This window comes from Scyliorhinus canicula, chromosome 3 (assembly GCF_902713615.1).
Source record: "Scyliorhinus canicula chromosome 3, sScyCan1.1, whole genome shotgun sequence".
Taxonomy (NCBI): Eukaryota; Metazoa; Chordata; class Chondrichthyes; order Carcharhiniformes; family Scyliorhinidae; genus Scyliorhinus; species Scyliorhinus canicula.
The window spans coordinates 250,571,897-250,591,645 of record NC_052148.1 but is presented as its reverse complement, the minus strand read 5'-3'; the positions used below and the strand labels follow the sequence as shown (position 1 = coordinate 250,591,645).

Genomic DNA, 19,749 nt, shown 5'->3' with positions numbered 1-19,749 from the left:
AAGAGTGAAATGCTAACTTCATTACATGCTAGTTGAAGTACAAGTTCAAAATCAATCAATTGTGATTAAAAAGAGTGGAAGTGTTCTAGTATTTTAGAATTAAGTGCAGTCACTTCTGTTCTGCACTCGGAGACAGAATCAAGTTAAACAAATGTCTACAATAACCGACTTCAAGTAATCTATTTAACACTTGCACGGACGGATAATGTGAGAAAGTTTATTCTGATGAAGGGGCAGCAATCTGAAACATTAACTCAATTTCTCTCAATAGATGCTGCCTAACATGCTGAGTATTTTCAGCGTTTTCTGCTTTTTATATTTGAAGAAGTTTTCATCCTGTTTTACATCATCATGCACATTCCTAATATCATGTGGTTTGGACATCCACCTTGCGCAAGAATCAATCTATGCCATGTGGACATATGAAATTAAAATTACAGTCTACTTGAGATCTGTCATTTATATTTTTCCATACTTTTCATTAGCAAATAATTACAATTTAGAATTGAATTATATTTCATATTGAAAATATATATGTATATACATTTATAGTTATATTTTCAATACTATGTATAAACCAAGGAATGAGTAAGGCTACATTTAGTAGTTAAGAAATGTACATAGCATACAACACTGTAAATAGATTAGAAATGTCTCCTATAGTTTCTTATAATTTTAAAAAAATCAAATTTTAAGATCCTCTTTTATATTCAAGTGGGTAACATATCCTTAAATTTGCGGTACATGCGAGAGAAGTTGGTGGTATAGTGGTAATGTCACTGGACTAGTAATCTAGGGGCTCAGGCCAATACTCTGGCGACATGGGTTGAACTCCTATCATGGCCCCAGGTGATAATTGAGTTCAATTAATGAATCTGGAATATAAAGTTAGCATCAGTAATAGTGACCATTACAAGTGTCATTGATTGTTGCAAAATCTCATCTGGTTCACTTAATGTCCTTCAGCAAATCTGCCAGTCTGGCCAACATCCGATTCCAGACCCAAAGCAATGTGGTCGACTCTTAATTGCTCTCTGAAAAGGCCCAGCGAAAGCCACTCAGTTCAAAGGCAATTAGAGATGGGCAACAAATGTTGTCCTCGCCAGCAATGCCCACATCTCATGAAAGAATAAAGGAAGACAATTAACTGAATGGGTGTCATTTCAGAAGTGGAAAGCTGAGAAATGCAATCGCGTTTTGTAACTTTCACAGTACATGTGCATCAACAATAATGCAAAATAAATATACTACAGGTTATATCTATAATTGAGACCATGGCGAGCAATTATCTCACCTCTGTAATTTTCTCATGTGCAATCTCCAGCTGAGAAACCAATTCCTGGGAGTGTTGTTTCCGTCGGCTCAATTCGGTCCTGGCAGGAAGGAGGAATAAAGACTGAAATAGTACTTCACTTGGCAATTATTTATTTCAGAAAATGTGATTATTCCCAGCATGTTCAGACGACTGTTTGGGGTTACAATGAATATTACACACAATACTTGGATAGGGTAAATTAGAATCATTAAAACACATTCTAACTTTTCACAGATAAGGTGAAATGAGAGGGGGGGGGGGAAATTTACCATATGGCTGGGGACACATTTTTATTTTCAGCATATGCAATTCATCATCAAGAAAGTCAAGCTCAGACTCCTCGTTACTTTAGTATTCCTGAGCATTCTTTAGTTTAACAGAAATAATTAATGCCACAGATTTTTCAAGGAAACTAAACTTCAACATAATACTCAGCTAAATTTAAAAAAGACATAAAAGCCATGTTTCCCAATACAATTTAGTGTGAAAAATGCAAAAAGGAAATCAGAGACCTTCAGCTGGATTTAATAGCGCCAATACATGTCTTGTCTGCTGGCTGGGGAGCCCGTGAAACTCACATGTTGCCTCTTTTAGGGAAGACCTGCCTATTTGTGTCATTCAGGCCCTTAACTGAACAACAGCAGGCCTTCCCACAATTGAGGAAAGTTACACCTGCTGAAATCTGCCAGCCTTCAGCAGCGCCACCAGGGAGGCGGGAGTGGCTGCCAGTATGACCCCCCCCTCCCCACAAGGCCTAGGATCCCCATGAGATCCCAGACCACTGGTGAGTGATTATGGGAGGGGCTTGGAATGGATTTGGGTTTAATGTCACGTGTATCGATGTACAGTGAAAAGTATTGTTCTGCGTACAGCCTGGACAGTTTGTTCCATACGTGAAAAAACATAGGACATACGATAGATATACAATGTAAATACAGAGACATAGACATTGGGTGAAGCATACAGAGTGTAGTACTAAGTAGAGAAGATGCGTGAAGAGATCAGATAAATCTACAAGAGGGTCGTTCTGGAGTCTGGTAACAGTGGGGAAGAAGCTGTTTTTGAATCTGTTAGTGTGCGTTCTCAGACTTTTGTATCTCCTGCCTGATGGAAGAGGTTGGAAAAGAGAATAACTCGGGTGGGGAGAGATCTTTGATTAAGCTGCCCACTTTCCCAAGGCAGCGGTAGGTGTAGACAGAGTCGATGGATGGATAGGCGGGTTCGCGTGATGGACTGGGCTGTGTTCACGACTCTCTGTAATTTCTTACGGTCTTGGGTCGAGCAGTTGCCACACCAGGCTGTGATGCAGCCAGATAGGATGCCTTCAATGGTGCATCTGTAAGAATCAATGTGGACATGCCAAATTTCTTTAGTTTCCTGAGGAAGTGAAGGCACTGATCTGCTTTCTTGGTTGTAGTGTCTACGTGGTTGGACCAGGACAGATTGCTGGTGATGTACACACCTCGGAATTTGAAGCTGTCAACCATCTCCACCTCGCCACCATTGATGCAGACAGGGGTGTCTACAATACTTTGCTTCCTGAAGTCAATGAAAACTCCCTTAGTTTTGCTGACGTTAAGGGAGAGATTGTTGTTGTTACACCACGCCTCTAAGTTCTCCACCTCCCTCCTGTATTCTGACACATCGTTGTACGAGATCCGACCCACTACGGTCGTGTCATCAGCAAATTTGTAGATGGAATTGTCGCCAAATTTTGCCACACAGTCTTGTGTGAATATGGAATACAGTAGGGGGCTAAGTACGCAGTCTTGCGTATCCCCGGTATTGAGGACTATCGTGGAGGAGTCGTTGTTTATCTTTAATGATTGTGGTCTATGGGTCAGGAAGTTGAGGATCCAGTTGCAAAGGGAGGAGCCAAGTCCCAGGTTTTGGAGTTTTGATATGAGCTTGGCCTGGATTATGGTGTTGAAGGCGGAGCTGTAATCAATGAATAGGAATCTGACTTAGGAGTCCTTGTTGTTGAGATGTTCCAGGGATGAATGTAGGACCAGGGTGATAGCGTTTGCTGTGGACTGGTTGTGGCGGTATACGAATTGAAGTGGATCAAGGCATTCTGGGAGTATGGAGTTGACGTGTCTCAATACCAACCTCTTGAAGCACTTCATAACGATAGATGTCAAGGCCACTGGACGGTAATCGTTGAGGCTCATTGCCTGGTTCTTCTTTGGCACCGGTAAGATAGTGGTCTTCTTGAAGTAGGTGGGAACCTCAGAACAGAGTAATGAGAGTTTGAAGATGTCCGCAATAACACCTGCTAGTTGGTTCGCACAGGATCTGAGTGCACGACCAGGGACTCCCTCAGGACCTGTTGCTTTCTGAGGGTTCACTTTCAAGAAGGCCAATCTGACTTCGGAAGCTGTGACGGTAGGTATGGGTAAGTCCGACGCTGTTGGGCAGTTGACAACGGTTTGTTGGTTTCTGCTCAAAACAAGCATACAATGCATGGAGTTCAGCGGGGAGGACATTCTACTTGACTTTGCTGTGTAACTCGTTATGTTGTTTAAGCCTTGCCACAGCCGATAAGAGTCCGTATCGTTAGTCTGTGACTCTATCTTAGTCTGGTGTTGTCTCTTGACATCCAGGAGTAAGGCATATCAAACTGTGAGAAGAATGCAGAGGAGAAGCATGCGAACAGAGTGGGAAGCTAGGAAATACATGCAGTTCAAAGCAAAGAAACGTGATGTAGCACATTCTGGGAAACAGAAGTGAACAACAAGATACTTCACGGTCTGCAGGATCAGAAAGATCTAAGAGCCTAGTTACAGAGGTTACAGAGGTTTTTAGAAGCGGGAATAAAGTTAAAACGGCCAAAATGTATTTAATTGGAAGGTCATTGAATTCAAAAGCGAGGAAATAAATATGAATTTATAGAAGTTGTTGGTTGTGTCACAGCTGGAATAGTGCACAGTTCTGGGAACTCCTTATGGAAACAGTAGAATAAGTAGATTTACCGTTAAGGCTTGAATAATTGGGACCATCTTTTTGGGAACAAAGATTAAGAGGGATGGTAAGATTTTCAAAATAATGGAAAATTATTTCCACAAGTTGGAGAAAAGATAGAAATTTAGGATTACAAGACACATATCTTTTCTTTATAAAAAAAATAGTTTAAAACTGGAAAATCCTGGTGCTGGGCAAGGTATTAATTTGAAGATGAAGGACATGGCCACCAGATCAAGGTTCAGGTGTTTCAGCCGTGGGCCCTCTTGGTGCTGTCTGCATAAATGATGAGAATGGACTCAAATGGTCAAGGGCAGGTTTAAAAATTCATCAGATAATAAATGAGGGACGCATGGGGCATGGGCAGGACACGCTAGGCCTGCATTTTACACATTGACAGGATATGTTTGATGGACCTCTTGAACCCTTCTCATGACTGCTATGGGATTACAGACCTCCAGTTGAAAACCCACTGACCTTCACAACAGCGTTCACTGACCTCCGTTTGTTTTCTTTAGCCTCAAAGGCTTCAGTTAGTTTCCTGGTTTCATCCCTCCATCGACTGGTTGCTTTCTGTTGTGCCGTTAATAAACGCTTCAGCTCAATGGTTGAATTCTGACTGGTATCCTCTAGTTCTCTTAGCTGGATTCCAAATCCATGTTCCTTCAGAGAGAACTCATGTTCCAGGGTTGCTACCTGAGTCACAGAAATACAGCACAGAGGGAGGTTATTTGGCCTCTTAGGAGTTGCTAACATGTCTTACTCTAATTGTGCTCAAATGCAGACGCCTCATTGTGCATAATATTCATTTTTACATTCAAGATAAGAGCCCCATTTTCCTGCCCCCTTTCCCCAGTTTAAATCCGGGCATTTTTTATTGTCACTTCCTCTTTCAGCAGATGTGGGCATCATTGACAAGGCCAGAATTTGTTGCCCATTTGTAATTGCCCTGGAACGGAATGCTTGCTGGGAAATTTCAAGGGGGTTAAGAGTCAACCACATTACTGTGGGTCTGGAGTCATGTGTCGGCCATACCAGGTAAGGACAAAAGATTTCCTTCCCTAAAAAGGACAGTAGGGGACCAGATGGGGTTTTATGACAATCAACAGCGGTTTCATGGTCACTATTACTGAGATACGCTTTTAATTCCAGAAGTTACTAATGAAATTTTAAATTCTCCCAGCTGCCATGGTGGAATTCAAACCCATGTCCCCAGAGCATTAGTCTAGGCTTCTGGGTTACTCGTACATTACCATGATGCCAAGGTCTCCGCAGATTTGGCTTCATGCAAGTGATTGAACTGATAGTTCCGTGTAAAATTTTGGGCAAGATGAGCACTGTTGAATGCAGTTCCTAATGGGGCCCGGAAAGCTGGTATAGCCTTAGTTGCTGGTGAAAATGAGATATGTTGCCTGCTATCAGATATAACCAGTCTACAGCACATCCCTGTTGCACTTACACCTAATCAAAAATTATAGAATTTATTTTTCTGGGGGTTTCATAAGTTTGCAGCCTGCTCCTTGGTACTCTCCAAGCTGAAGGGGTGACCCTGCAGCCTTTAATGTCCCGTTTCATTGGATGATCCTCTTTCTATCTTGCAACATAATTCTCCTATAATTTCAATTCAATTCACATTCCTTCCTCATTTCAAGTGAGAGATTCTCACCCATGCTTAGGTTGGAAGGAAACAAGTCAAATGTGAATTATGGGGGACTACTCAGGTTGTAGGTCACCATCAATTTTTACCTATGCCTTGTGATCCAGAAACTAGTGCACAGAGCACTAGACAGAGGAACCGTTCCTCAAAGTTTTGCTCTAAATTTATAAAAAAAACATTAGGATAAATGGTCGGCACAACATCGTGATTTAAAACACGATTTATTACAACTATAAACAAAACTATTTACAGAGTGCTTAAAACGGTCTTTACATACTCCGCACTAGGGTCCAACTGCCAGGACAAGTCCCAACACGTCCCACTGAAAACTCAACTCCAGTCCTGATTGGACATATCACATGACTCCTCCCTCAGTGAACATCCATTAAAGGTGCTAGCTAGTACAGTAGGAAAACGTATGATCACAAATCTACAAAAGTTGCTTATTTTTTCTAAACCTACCCTTACAAGAAAATAGTAACTGCCAAAAATAGTGAACAACAGGATTGCTCAATATTTCATCTTCTATGACAAGGGAAAAAGAGATAGAGAGATATTAGCAAGAAATAGAAATAGCAGAGTGTGAGATGGGTAGGGAGAGCTAGGATGAACAGAAATAAGAAAGCAAGACAGACATAACGAGAGATAAGAGTGAAATAGGGAGTTTGTGAAAAAGGTAGAGAGATAGTGTATGGAACGATAGCATAGAGTGATTAACACAGACGCAAGAAATGTGAATAGGACAGAGAGTGAGAAAGGCAAGAGAGATAGGATGGAAGGGAGACAGAGATAGGCCAACTGAGAAATAGGATAGAGAGGGAGAGAGACAGAAATAGAGTAGGTTAAAGAAAGATAAAAGTTAGAAAATAGATAGAGAGACAGAGAAAGAAAGATTGACAGACATACAGACAGCTTATTGAACCATAAAAATTTCTAACAAGGATCTTTTAGAATTTGCTTTTTGTAATGGCAACAAATTGCAGAACAAAAGTCTTGGAATGGCTCAGTGTCAAAATGCACCACATGGTACGTTACTGATCATTACAGCAGATATGTTGGAAGAGCCTGATTCAATTGATTTGACTGGAAGGGAGGGTGTCTCAATTTAGCTGTTTCCTCAGAACATGATGGAAAAACATCCTGTTTTCCCTCCCCAAATCCAAAAATGTTAGAAATATTTTCAAAACATTATATAAAGATTTCAATCAATTTGCTGCCTTTCTCCAACTTCTAATAAAGGATATACTCACAGGAACTTCCCCCCCCTTTCCTTTTTACTCTCATACCTGCTGCCTTGCTTTCCTTTGTATGTCCAGACCAGCTTTCTTCAGTTCTTCCATCTCTTTACGAAGGTGTTCATTTTCTTTCTGTAATCTCAATCGCTCCTCGCTGACCATGTCACAGTCTCCACGGACAGAGTCCAGAGTGCTCTGCAGTTTCTGAACCATTTCTTTGCAACAGGACATTTCCTCTTCAAAACTACAAAACGAACAGAAGGTTAACCATAACAGCCATAAATTGTTGGTCATATTCTCTTTAGTATCTCAAGAGATGGACAATAGATTAAAGTTCTATTTTGTCAGTGATCATTTTTAAAACCCTTCCCCTTCTTTCCTGAGTCTTCAGAGTCTCTGGATGCTATGCCGCCAAAGGGCCTCACGGTCAAGGCGAATCTTGTTCTCATCCGACATCCACACATGTATAGTTCAACCAGAATTAACAGGATAACGCTCAGGAGTGGGAACATCGTTAATTTTCTCCTTTTTCTCCTTTTACGTACAATTGCATAGAACAGGGGTGGGCAAACTTTTCCGTGCAAGGGCCACATTCAGAAATTCACAATTTTAAAGGGCCGCATAGTATATTAAGTAAAATAATTATTTAAAATAGCCAAAATAAAAGGTTTTTAAAGAAAAAAAAAGCAATTCTTTTTTATTAATTAATATTTTAAAGTAGAAACTTTACATGAAACACATTTATTTGAAAAACAAAGTAACTCAGTTTAAAGAAAAAAACAATTAATTTTTATTAATTAATATTTTAAAGTAGAAACTTCACATGAAACACATGTTGTGCCGAGCAATGATCACCCTACTCAAGTCAACGTATCCACCCTATACCAGTAACCCAACAGCACCACCCCATTAACCTTATTTAAAAAAAAAAAAAAATTTTTTTTTTATGACTTGATCTTGGTGGGCCGCATAAAGACCTCCATTACAACATGACCGGTTAGTCCAGCAGCTGAGGAACTGATCCCGTGCCTTCCAATCCAGACCGCATAAAGGCCGCATGCGGCCCGTGGGCCGTAGTTTGCCCACCCCTGGCATAGAATATTCAACAGATTTTCAACAGATAGTACAGTACAGAACAGGCCCTTCGGCCCTCAATGTTGTGCCGAGCAATGATCACCCTACTTAAACCCACGTAACCCGTATCCCAACAATCCCCCCATTAACCTTACACTACGGGCAATTTAGCATGGCCAATCCACCTAACCCGCACATCTTTGGACTGTGGGAGGAAACCGGAGTACCCGGAGGAAACCCACGCACACACGGGGAGGACGTGCAGACTCCACACAGACAGTGACCCAGCCAGGAATCGAACCTGGGACCCTGGAGCTGTGAAGCATTGATGCTAACCACCATGCTACCGTGAGGCCCCCTTTTTTTTTTTTTTTTTTTTGTTTTTTTTTTTCTGCTGTGCTGTCCGGCTATCCCTGCATGGCTGATGCAGGTTTGAGGGAGAAGATGCTCCCAAGGTTCACGCATCTTCAAACTGCAGCTCAATTGGCATCAGGAAATTTGCCAGGTAGGACTGAAGAACTTGATGTTCCTCTCCTTCGCCCATTTTGCAAAGACACTTTTCTCGGTGATGAACCGGTGCCCACCGTACTTGGCATTCTCATGCAGGTAATACTCGGCACATTCCTCCTGCCCACTGGGTTCGTAGTAATGATACGGGACATCTCTGTGGCCTTCAGTGCTGCAGTAAGTGTTGTTGATCATCCCGTACACATGGATACTGCTGCAAGCTTCCATCCCCAAGATAAAGGTAAACCAGCCAGTGCTGAGATAGGAACCAGACAGCATCCTGTCTTTCCCCGTTGCCTTTTTGAAGGCACTGTCACAGTATCGCATCTGTTCCTCTGTCAGAGTGTAGAGCTTGGCAGAGGGGAAGCGGTTTTGAACGTTCCGCAGCATGTTATAGACCAATCCCTTTCCATCGCGCCTCATGTTACGCTGAGGGCCCCAGAAGATGTAGATGGAGGTGTTGAGGTGGGAGGTGAACACTTCCTGTAGCACAGAAAAAGACCATTAGGCCCAATTAATCTGTGCTGATTATTGTACTCCACATAGGTCTCCCATTCCATCTACCTCATCTTAGCGGGAGACTGATGCTAATTCTTCCAATTCCTTTCACTCCTCCAACTGAGATCAATTAACTCCATTCAGAGAATTGAATCAGGGAGCTTTCCAGTCTGTATGGATTGGTTACAGGCCGTTTATTTACTTTCAATTAACTGAAATATTGGAGGAGTTATAAGAACATATTTGTAGTTCTGCATATCATTACCAAATCGATTTGTAACAAATGTTAAATGTGCTCATGTACAACACATATGATTCAATGAAATGTACATATATTAATTGTGCACAGTAAATAACTGCAATCGACAACTTGAATATCTTAATTTTGTTGACAGGGTTATTGGCAATATCTGCGATACCCATGAGTTAATTCAGTCAGAAACATTCAAGCTGTAGTCCAATTGTAAGTGAAAATTCATCCAATAAACTGCAGCACAGCATAATCTTTTAATAGCCTAGACACACACAAATTGTATAGTGCGAAGATGATTCTAGAAAATAAATTTAACCTATAATAATGTGAAAACAGCATTACCTATTCTTGCTCCAATGTGCTACACCAATACACAGCACTATGGATTAGAAGGCATGGGATCAGTTCCTCAGCTGCTGGACTAACCGGTCATGTTGTAATGGAGCAGCATCCCAATGGGATGAGTAAATACATAGTGGTAGTTGGCCCAAATGGCGTACAAGCATCATTTAATGACAGGTATAGGAGTGCATTCACAATAAATTGTTAAGTTCTTGGCACATTTTCAGTGCAAGGTAATTTTAATGAGCAATGCCACAACTATGTATTTTGGTAACAGGTAGATATTTTTAATGCAGAAACACGCAAGTCCTGCCACCACTGTCCGACCACACCCCTTCCCCAAAATCCCTTGACAGTGTTTGAAATGCTAATCTATTCAATTTCACACAGCAATACATTGCATTAGCCAGTGATTGACAGTATTACTCCAAGGCAGCTGCTTAGTGGATTGTTGATCTATCTTTCTCTTCAGTCTTCAATGCATCTGCATTACTCTACTTTGAGGCTAACCACAATGCTTAGAAACACTCTTGCTATGATTGACAGGCCCTCAGTATATCAAAAGCAGCCAAGTGCCTCCTGCTGTGAAAAAGAGAAAGTTAAAGCACTTAGCTGTCTTTGATGTGGTGAGGGGCTGTCAATCATAGCAAAGGTGTTTATAAACATTGTGGTTAGTATGGAAGCAGGATAATATACATAGAGGAGAAAGAATTGCTCCTGTGCACCGGTTCCTATTCAATGATCATGCAAGGACTAGAGAACACAGGTGTTTTGGACAAGAGATGCAGGGGTGACAAGCAGCAAGTGGTAATGACCTGGAACTCGCAGCTTATGAAGATGATAGAAGTGGAGTCGAACAATACTTTCAAAAGGAAACTGGATGGGAATTTTAGGGAAATAAATTTGTATGGTCATGGAGATAGAGCCGAGACTGACTGAATTGTTGTAGACAGCCAACATGGGTTAATTGGGTCAAATGATTCATCCTATGTTCTAATGATTCGATCAGAAACAAAATGTCATGAAATATTCTGTTGCAACATCAATGCCAAAGGAAAATACATTCTTACTTCATCTCAAGTTTCTTGATTTTGTTTTGTGCTGCTTTTAAGCTTATCTGAAGATCATCTTTTGAACGTTCTGCAATCAGACATCGCTGGTGCAGTTCATCAAATTTTCTGTGATCTTCTTCAGTGCCTGTACCATTGCGATAAAGCTGAAACAGAGTTTTTAAAGATAAACTAAAGTCTGATATTCAATTTGGCATTCTGGGGAAAAGAGCCACAAGACTTAAAAAATCGGTCCCTTCAAGAATGCCTTCCCATCAATTAATTTGATAGGAAGGGGTTGTTCCACCTGTTGAATGAACTTTTGAAAAATATCAGAAACAGTCTGATTCCACATGTAACTGATGACGTAATTATTTTACTATCCATAAGTGGAAAACATCTGACACATTGTATCTTGAAGAAAATTGGACCCTGGTCAGTGATGACTTGCTGAATGCTGAAGTTTGGAAAAGCGTCATAAAGCATTCTTTCCATGTGTATGGTTAAAACAATAAAATGAAATGCGTTTAAAAAACATGCAAATAAATGAGTTTCAGACCCCAGCCGTGAATTGTTACAATGAGTAGCTGAGTCATATGGATCTCGATCAATACTGACTTTACTGATCTCAGATGAGATACTGACAAGAGATGCTGCAACTGGCTTCAGTGACACAAGTAAAGGTGAGCAAAGAGGAAGTTAAAACGAAAGGTCGAGGGTTCTTGCTCCTACTTGCTATCCAGTGGTCTTTGTTGAAAAGGTATAGATCCAGGAGCATGTATATACCATGCCAAGAAGCACTCAGGATGTATATGCATGTATATACACACAAGGAAGCATTTTGGAGCACAGGCACTCCAGATCCCACTAATCCTTGGCACATCCTACCTCATGTGCCTAAAGAACTGTGAGCCAAGAATCAGCCTGTTCAGTCACATTAAGGCCTATGGCAGAAATTTGGGATAGTGGGAAGCCGTCATCCTCGAATCGAGGGATGGCCAACAACACACATCAGACAATGCAAGTCAGACTCTGCTGTGATGTCTCTGGGGTTGAAGAACTTCTGGAAACTCATTGAGTTCATACACATAATGGCACTTATGCAGAGAACCAAAGATATATGTGGAACCAGAGGAAGGAGCCAAGGTTTTAAGGATAGCAAACAAACTTGCAAATAAAATTGTGATTTCACCAACAGACCTGTGATTCTTTGCATGATTTTGTTTCACTAAGCATGGAACATAGGGGCTGGTTTAGCTCACTGGGCTAAATCGCTGGCTTTTAAAGCAGACCAAGCAGGCCAGCAGCACGGTTCAATTCCCGTACCAGCATCCCCGGACAGGCGCCTGAATGTGGCGACTAGGGGCTTTTCACAGTAACTTCATTGAAGCCTACTTGTGACAGTAAGTGATTTTAGGGGCTGTTTAGCTCACAGGGCTAATCGCTGGCTTTGAAAGCAGACTAAGGCAAGCCAGCAGCACGGTTCGATTCCCGTAACGGCCTCCCCGAACAGGCGCCGGAATGTGGCGACTAGGGGATTTTAACAGTAACTTCATTTGAAGCCTACTCGTGACAATAAGCAATTTTCATTTCATTTTTCAACATCTGTTCCTCTTTCAAGTATTATATTATGGATTCCTAGGTTTATCATGTTCCTAACATTTCTTGCTCCCGGCCACATATTGCTCAGCACATGGTTTAGCCAATAGTATATTTGTTCCTGACCGTTGATTTCTGACAATTAGTTCCAGCTTGATCACAGTAGTTCACACTAATTGCCCATTGTCCGTTATCATTATCCTATAGTTTTCTGCAATGGTAGCTCACTGACCGATTGATCTTGTATCACAACGTGTGAGCATGGGACCCACAGAAGGAAACAATGAGATATAAACAGTGAGAAACTTTAGGATCAGGACAGTGTGTTAATGGTAGGAGGAAATGGAAGGGTGATGATCAAGATTTTTTTTAAAAACGTGTTAAAAAGCAATTAATTTAAAAAATCAACTGAGTTATTTAAACTTTGTGTACTGTAGAAAACATGCTGAAGAAAAACATGCTGGCCTCCAGGAGCATTCAAGGTCTTCACTGTTGTTCACATTCCTACCAGTGGCAACATGCATTCCAGCTTTTCAAAAACAGGAAATAAGACTGCATGAAAAATATTGTATTTTTTACATAAATGCCAATCACTTTGGTATCTTTCTACTGAATCCAAAAATGTGACATGTTCACTGGTTACTGAATGTTACTGAATCCAAAAATGTGACATGTTCACTGGAAATCTTGCGTTCTTGTCCCCTTGGAGGCACAAATTTGGTTCAAAATTATTCATGCACTAAAAAAAGTTTGCTGCATTCTATTTTTTAACATATTTCCAGTGAGAAAGGAGTTTGCAAAACATTTAAACCCAAACTGTACCTGGAAATTCATAATTAAGATGCATTGGAATTAAGCAGAAAAGGCATTTTAAATGAGGCCATTAAGGTGAAAGGTTAGTACACACAAAATGAAGATACATGGTTTACAGAATCATTATGGTTCAAATGAGCTCTAAAAAAACGTATGAAAGTAGTCCTCATGTTATTATGTCCATCTTATCAAACCTGTTGGCAACCTTAAAAGCCTCTTATCAATTCAGCCTCAGCCTTCTTTCTGCTAGTCAAAAGAGCTGCAAGCCCATTAGACCTCAGTTCTGATATAATTCTTGTGCCTCTCTTTTGTACCTTCCTAATGCCTCTGTATCCTTTAAATAATAGAGACCAGAATTATCCAAGTATGGTCTAATTAAACATGGACATAAGTTGCCCTTAACATCTCTAGTTTTCAATTCCATTCCTCTACAAGTGAATCCTCTAGAAGAGGCTGCTTTAATTTTTTTAAATGGACTCATCAACCTGTGCTACTACTTTCAGTGATTTGTGCATTTGTACTGCTATATCCTTTTGGTCCTCCATCCCATTCATCTTCTTATTCGCAAAGCAATACATGGCAGACATATTGCAAGAAGACATTACAGGAAAACAAGATTTAAAGACTGCATAAGTATTCAACATATAATATGTACTTAAGGGATGCTCTCAAATTTTCCACCTATTTATCCATATGGAAGAAACATATAATAAACATCACTTTGGTGTAATCAAGACAAAGCTACAATCAAAGAGTATACATGACTTGCAAGTTTCGTCCTGACCACCTACCTCATAACCCAAACTTACTGCCAGTAAAAAGAGAAAATGAGATTGGAGAAGAAAGCATCACAAGTGTGAACAAATCAAGAATTCACTTATTAAAACTTATAGTATCCAATGTGTTTTACCTTTTCAAGTTCCTCTTCCACAGCTCGCTTCTCCCTAATGGCTCTTTCAATCTGTCCTTGTTTATCACCACAGCTCTATTAGGAGGATATAGAATACAGTAAAAAAGGTGTAATTGGTGAGAAAATTAAGGTTGCACTTTTAAAGTTCCACATTTGTGGCGCACACGATGATCACGATGCACAAGGAACACTCTTACTAGCCAACATCATAAACAAATAGTGACTAGACAACACAGTAACTTTGAATATTTATCTTATCTGAAGTATTTCCTTCCTTCATATCCGAAAGTGTGCTCAGTGGTGGGCTAACAAAGGAGCCTCACAGATGGGAATCTGTGGGAATGTTTACAATTTAATATCTTATTACGAACACACTGGCCAGAATTTTACACTCCCCCAGAGGGTTCAGAGGCCAGGATTGAGGGGGAGCATGAAATTACATGCACAGGATTCACTCCGGGTTCCTGCCCACCCCACCTGGTTGCAATTTTACATGGGGGCGGGCAGGGCCTTGGACTGGTCGCCGGACCTCATCCCAATCAAAGTCTTTAGGGCTTTTCCCCCGTCCAGCCTCAATTGTCAGGTTGGTGGGCGCCACAGTGGTTAACACTGCTGCTTCACAGTGCCAGAGGCCCAGGTTCAATTCCAGACTTAGATTGGATTTGCTTATTGTCACGTGTACCGAGGTACAGTGAAAAGTATTGTTCTGCGTGCAGCTCAGACTGATCATTACATACGTGAAAAGAAAATACATAATAGGGCAAACATAAAATACACAATGTAAATACATCGACACAGGCATCGGGTGAAGCATACAGGAGTGTAGTACTACTCGATAGAGAAGATGTGTGAAGAGATCAGATCAGTCCATAAGAGGGCCGTTTTGGAGTCTGGTATCAGCTATGGGTGACTGTATGGAGTTTTCATTAACTCCCTAGAAGTTTCAGTTTCCTCCCATGGTCCAAAGATGTACAGGTTATGTGGGGTTCTGGGGATAAGGCGGCGGAATGCCAATGTAGGGTGCTTCTTCACAGGGTCGGTGTAGACCCGATAGGTGGAATGGCCTCCTTCTGCACTACAGAGATTCTGTGATTCTACGACAGTTCAAGGTGAGGGGGAAAGATCAGAAAAAACAAAGTTTGATCCCATAAAGTGAGAAGGGAGTGTGCCTGAGATCGTTAAGAGCGCAAATTGGCATTGGGAAGGAATGCTGGAATGAGTTTGCTGAGTCCCCACCATCCTCAAAATCCAGGTCGCATTTTAAAAGAAAATCAATTAACTTCACAACATCTAAAAGCAGACACTTTGGGCACGATCTACCGGCCACTTTGCACCCAAAAGGTGGCGTGGCCCAGCTGGTAGAAGGTAGGAGATCCTTCTTCCAGGACCAACCTGGCTCGCCGCGCCTCACACTATCTAAAGTGATCTCGTAAGATGTCACGATCTGAATCCCGCCCATTGTGGGTGGTTCCAGTATTTTAGAGTGCATATTAGAGTGAGACAGCTAATTTGACTTTAATATCCACTCCCCTGATCTACTGGAGGCGTTGGGATCCAACCCCTTTACCTTGGAGACCTCGGGCAAACGCCATTCAGTGCTGGTCCCCATAAACGGGGACCAGATGGAGATTCTGAGGCTCTCAGGTGCTTGCCGTTTGGGCAGGTTGGCATCCTGACACTACTCAGACACCTTGACACGGCCAGCTGGGTGGTAGCCTGGCACTGCCAGCTGGCAGTGGTACTGCCAAGGTGCCAGGCTGCCATTTGTCCTATAGCGGTGATTAGGCCTGGGGGTGCTTAGCGTATGCGAGGTGGGGTGCTGCCTCCGTTCCCCCCCCCCCCTCATAGGCGAGTTGGGGCTTTGGGGAGTCGTTCATGGATCGAGAGATCGGGTGGCATTTAAAAATGGTGGTCCAATCTCCTCCTGCACTGAGGGGTTCTGGCGAGTGGAGCTCCTCAGAAAATGGGACTAAGTGTGGCCTTGGCAGGGTGTTCCCCTCTGAGACCCCAAATTGAAATAGAGTTGTGATAGATAACGTGGTGTTTCTCGGTGCTGCGAGCGCCAGGAAGCGCCCAGCTAAATGCGCTCCTCACAGATCTCTGTTCCAATTTGGTTATATTGCACCCTTTATTATTCTAAGCCATAAAAGACAAGAAAAATGATTTTCTGCAATAATACAGCTCAAATGGTCAAAAATAACTGCCAACCTATTTCAGCAATTGTGCTTTATACAATTTTATTTCGCAATAACAAAAATAAACAATGACACATTCAGAACTACAGGGCATCTATTTATTAGGGGTCATTTCCCCAGTAATCATCGGTTGCTAATCTATTTAAATTAATTCTGGGAAGTACTAGTGGTACCAATAATTGAACAACTGTCTCTTTCTGCATTGACACCTACCGAAACAAATCTGTCTCTGAAATCTCTAGACTTAACTATTGCAATGCCATTTCATTTCATCCAAAGATTTGCTGCCTGTATCCTCTCCTGCACCATCGTGCTCACCATTGCTGACATCCTCACCGACCTACAGGACTGTTAGTCCCCACTATGTCTCAAATTTAAAATATTCTTCCTTATAAATTCTTCCACAATCTCAAGTTGGAACTGTGCTTTTTCAGATTTAAATCTCATGACTAAAATTTAAAGTGAACACACACACACACATTCCGCTCCTTCCAGATTTGATTATCTAGCATCCTGCAGCATTATGACCCTGATCCTGCACACCCTTGAATACTTTGTCCTTCTGACTACGGCCACGTTTCCTTCCTCCAATCACCTCTCCATTGATAAACCATGCTTTTCACCTCTAGGAGCCGTACTCTGTAATTTATACTCTGTAATTCATTCCCTAAAGTGCTCTGCCATATGAACATACTAATTAGGAGGAGTAGGCCTTTCGGCCCCATAGTTTGCGCCATTGTTAAATAAGATCATGGCTGATCCATTGTGTCCTCAACGCCACTTTCCTGCCTCCCCCATACCTTTGATTCCTTTGTTAGTCAACAATCTATTTACCTCTGCCTTAAAAATATTCGATGACCCTGCCTCAGCTGCTCTCTGGGGAAGTGAGTTCCAGACACATGGCCCTCAGAAACAAAATTCTCTTTATTTCATCTTAAATGGGAGACTATTTATTTTTATAATGTGTGCCCCAGTTCTGGTCTCTCCCACAAGGGGAAACCTCCTCTCAGCATCCATTCTGTCAAGTCCCCTCAAGATCTTGTATGTTTGAAAAGATCACCACTCTTCTAAAATCCAACAGTTACAGGCCCAACCTTTCCACGCGAGACCATCTCGTCATCCCAGGAATCAGTCAAGTGAACCATCTCTGAACTTCTTCTAAATCAGAAGCTAATTCTGCCAATTCCTCTTTTAATTTAAAAGCATCTTTTAAACACACCCATGGTTAAATTTTTGGTCACTGTCCGAATGTCTCCATCTATATTTTAGCATCCACTTTTCTCTGAAGGGTGAATGAAGTGCCTTAGGGTGCTTTTCTACATGAAATGTGCTATGTGAATGCAAGTTGTTACTGGAAAATAACACTACTTAATATATTTTTCATCATTGAATCTGAACCAATGAGCTTCAGCTGGTGAATGCTTATGCTCGAGATAAATTAGCAATTGCATCCATATTGGATCAATGACAGCAGCTTTTGCCTCAATTTATTGTTTCTGAATACCAGATTGGCTCACATACCATCTGCATATCAGACAGTTCTTCGACTAAACGAGCAATCTGTATATTGCTGTGCTTCCGAACATTTTCAACCTACAAGGGGAAAAAATGCAAAATCATGTTCATATTACATTCATGCAATTTAATCTTCTTAAAAAGTAAGTTCGCGGATGATACAAAAATTAATGGGGTGGTAAATAGAGGAGGATAGCCTTAGATTATAGGAGGATATGGACGGGCAGGTCAGAGGCAAATGGAATTCAATCCGGATGTGCGTGAGGTGATGCACATGGGCAGGTCAAAGAGGGCAAGGGAATACATGGAGAACGGCAGGACCCTGGGAAGCACCGAGGATCAGCGGGACCTTGGTGTGTATGTACTCCGATCCCTTAAGGTAGCAGGGCAGGTGGGTAAAGTGGTTAAGAAGGCATGTGGTATACTGGTCTTTATTAGCTGAGGCCTAGAGTTTAAGAGCAGGGAGGATATGCTAGAATTGTCATTCGTCAGGCACAGCTAGAGCACTGTGTGCAGTTCTGGAATCCATGTTATTGGAGGGATGTGACAACACTGGAAAGGGTGCAGAGGAGATTTACCTGGATGTTTCCTGAGTTGTAGAGCTTTAGTTATAAAGAAAATTGACTGGGGTTGTTCCCCTTGGAACAGAGGTGATTCAAGAGGACTACAGCACAGAAAAGGCTGGGGAGGGACATGATTGGGATGTATAAAATTAAGAGGGGCACAGATAAAGTAGACAGGAAGAAACTTTTTTCCCTTGGTGAAGGGATCAGATAAGGGGTAGGAGGTTTAAGAGGAGATGTGAGGGAAGTTTTTTTCTCACTGAGAGGGTGGTGGGAAGAGTCTGGAACTCACTGCCTGAAAGGGTGGTGGAAGCAGAGACCCTAATAACATTTATGAGGTACTTAGATGTGTACTTGCAATTCCAAGGCATACAAGCCAAGTGCTGGAAAATGGGATTAGATAGTTAGGTAATTGTTTTGACCGGCACAGACGTGATGGGCCGATGGGCCTTTTCTGTGCTGTAGTCCTCTATGACTCTAAAATCAGGAAGGTTTAATCTCTGCAAGTGCTCAGTTCATTTCAAATAACGTAAGTGAAATCTAAGCAATCAATTAAACTCTAGAATATGATTTGTTAACTAAACTCAACAAGTTATATTTTTGAGCCAAATATTAAAGGACACATCAGTTAGACTGGTGAGTGGTGCAGTCTGTCAGAATGGTTTGCATTCATTGCTTGCATTTGGAGTTTCCATTAGTGGGCGCTAACAGCAAAATGTCCTCAATGCGTTGGACACTGCACTAGTTCCATAAAGGTAGTTTCCAAGCAAACATATTAGCATAATTTCAAATGTAAAACCTTCCACAAATCAACCTATTCAATTGCAACTGATTTGTTACTGGAACAAGTCATTCTCCAGCATCACAAAGAGGAATGGAATTGCTTATCTTTTTAACTAATTTATTTACAAAAGAGCAGGGCAGATCAATTGACTGATGTAATGCTCTTGGTCGTATTTTGTAATTGGCTTCAATTGACTGCTGGTCACTGCTGTCTTCAATTAACTAATTACTGCAGCAGAGCAGGACACACCTGTGCAGCTTCAACTGACTAATGATCACAGTCTTCTCTGTATGTAGGAAAGATCAATTGATTAAACTTGAAGTAATTGCTGCAGCAGGAGAAACAGACTGGTCAGTGGCTTCAATTGACAGCTGATCACGACTGAGGAGGGTGATTAATGTTGAATTTATGTGATCACCGGTCGTGTGTGCCTGAGAATCTTGGCGCAATGAACATCCCCCGAGTCAGCCTAACCAGTG

The 19,749-nt window shown here is 41.6% G+C and overlaps 1 protein-coding gene across 3 annotated transcripts in view; it reads right to left on the bottom strand.

Moving 5' to 3' along the window:
• The window catches only part of sclt1 (sodium channel and clathrin linker 1), a 144,666-nt gene that overhangs the window by 37,783 nt on the left and 87,134 nt on the right, over positions 1–19,749 (bottom strand). For all 3 annotated transcript variants that reach the window (XM_038792512.1, XM_038792513.1, XM_038792514.1), the window contains 6 exons: positions 17,930–18,001; positions 14,214–14,288; positions 10,913–11,058; positions 7,220–7,412; positions 4,776–4,972; positions 1,295–1,373 (listed from right to left, as the gene is read on the bottom strand). In XM_038792512.1, coding sequence (XP_038648440.1) covers positions 1,295–1,373; positions 4,776–4,972; positions 7,220–7,412; positions 10,913–11,058; positions 14,214–14,288; positions 17,930–18,001 — 762 coding nt within the window. The remainder of the gene's footprint in view (positions 1–1,294; positions 1,374–4,775; positions 4,973–7,219; positions 7,413–10,912; positions 11,059–14,213; positions 14,289–17,929; positions 18,002–19,749) is intronic.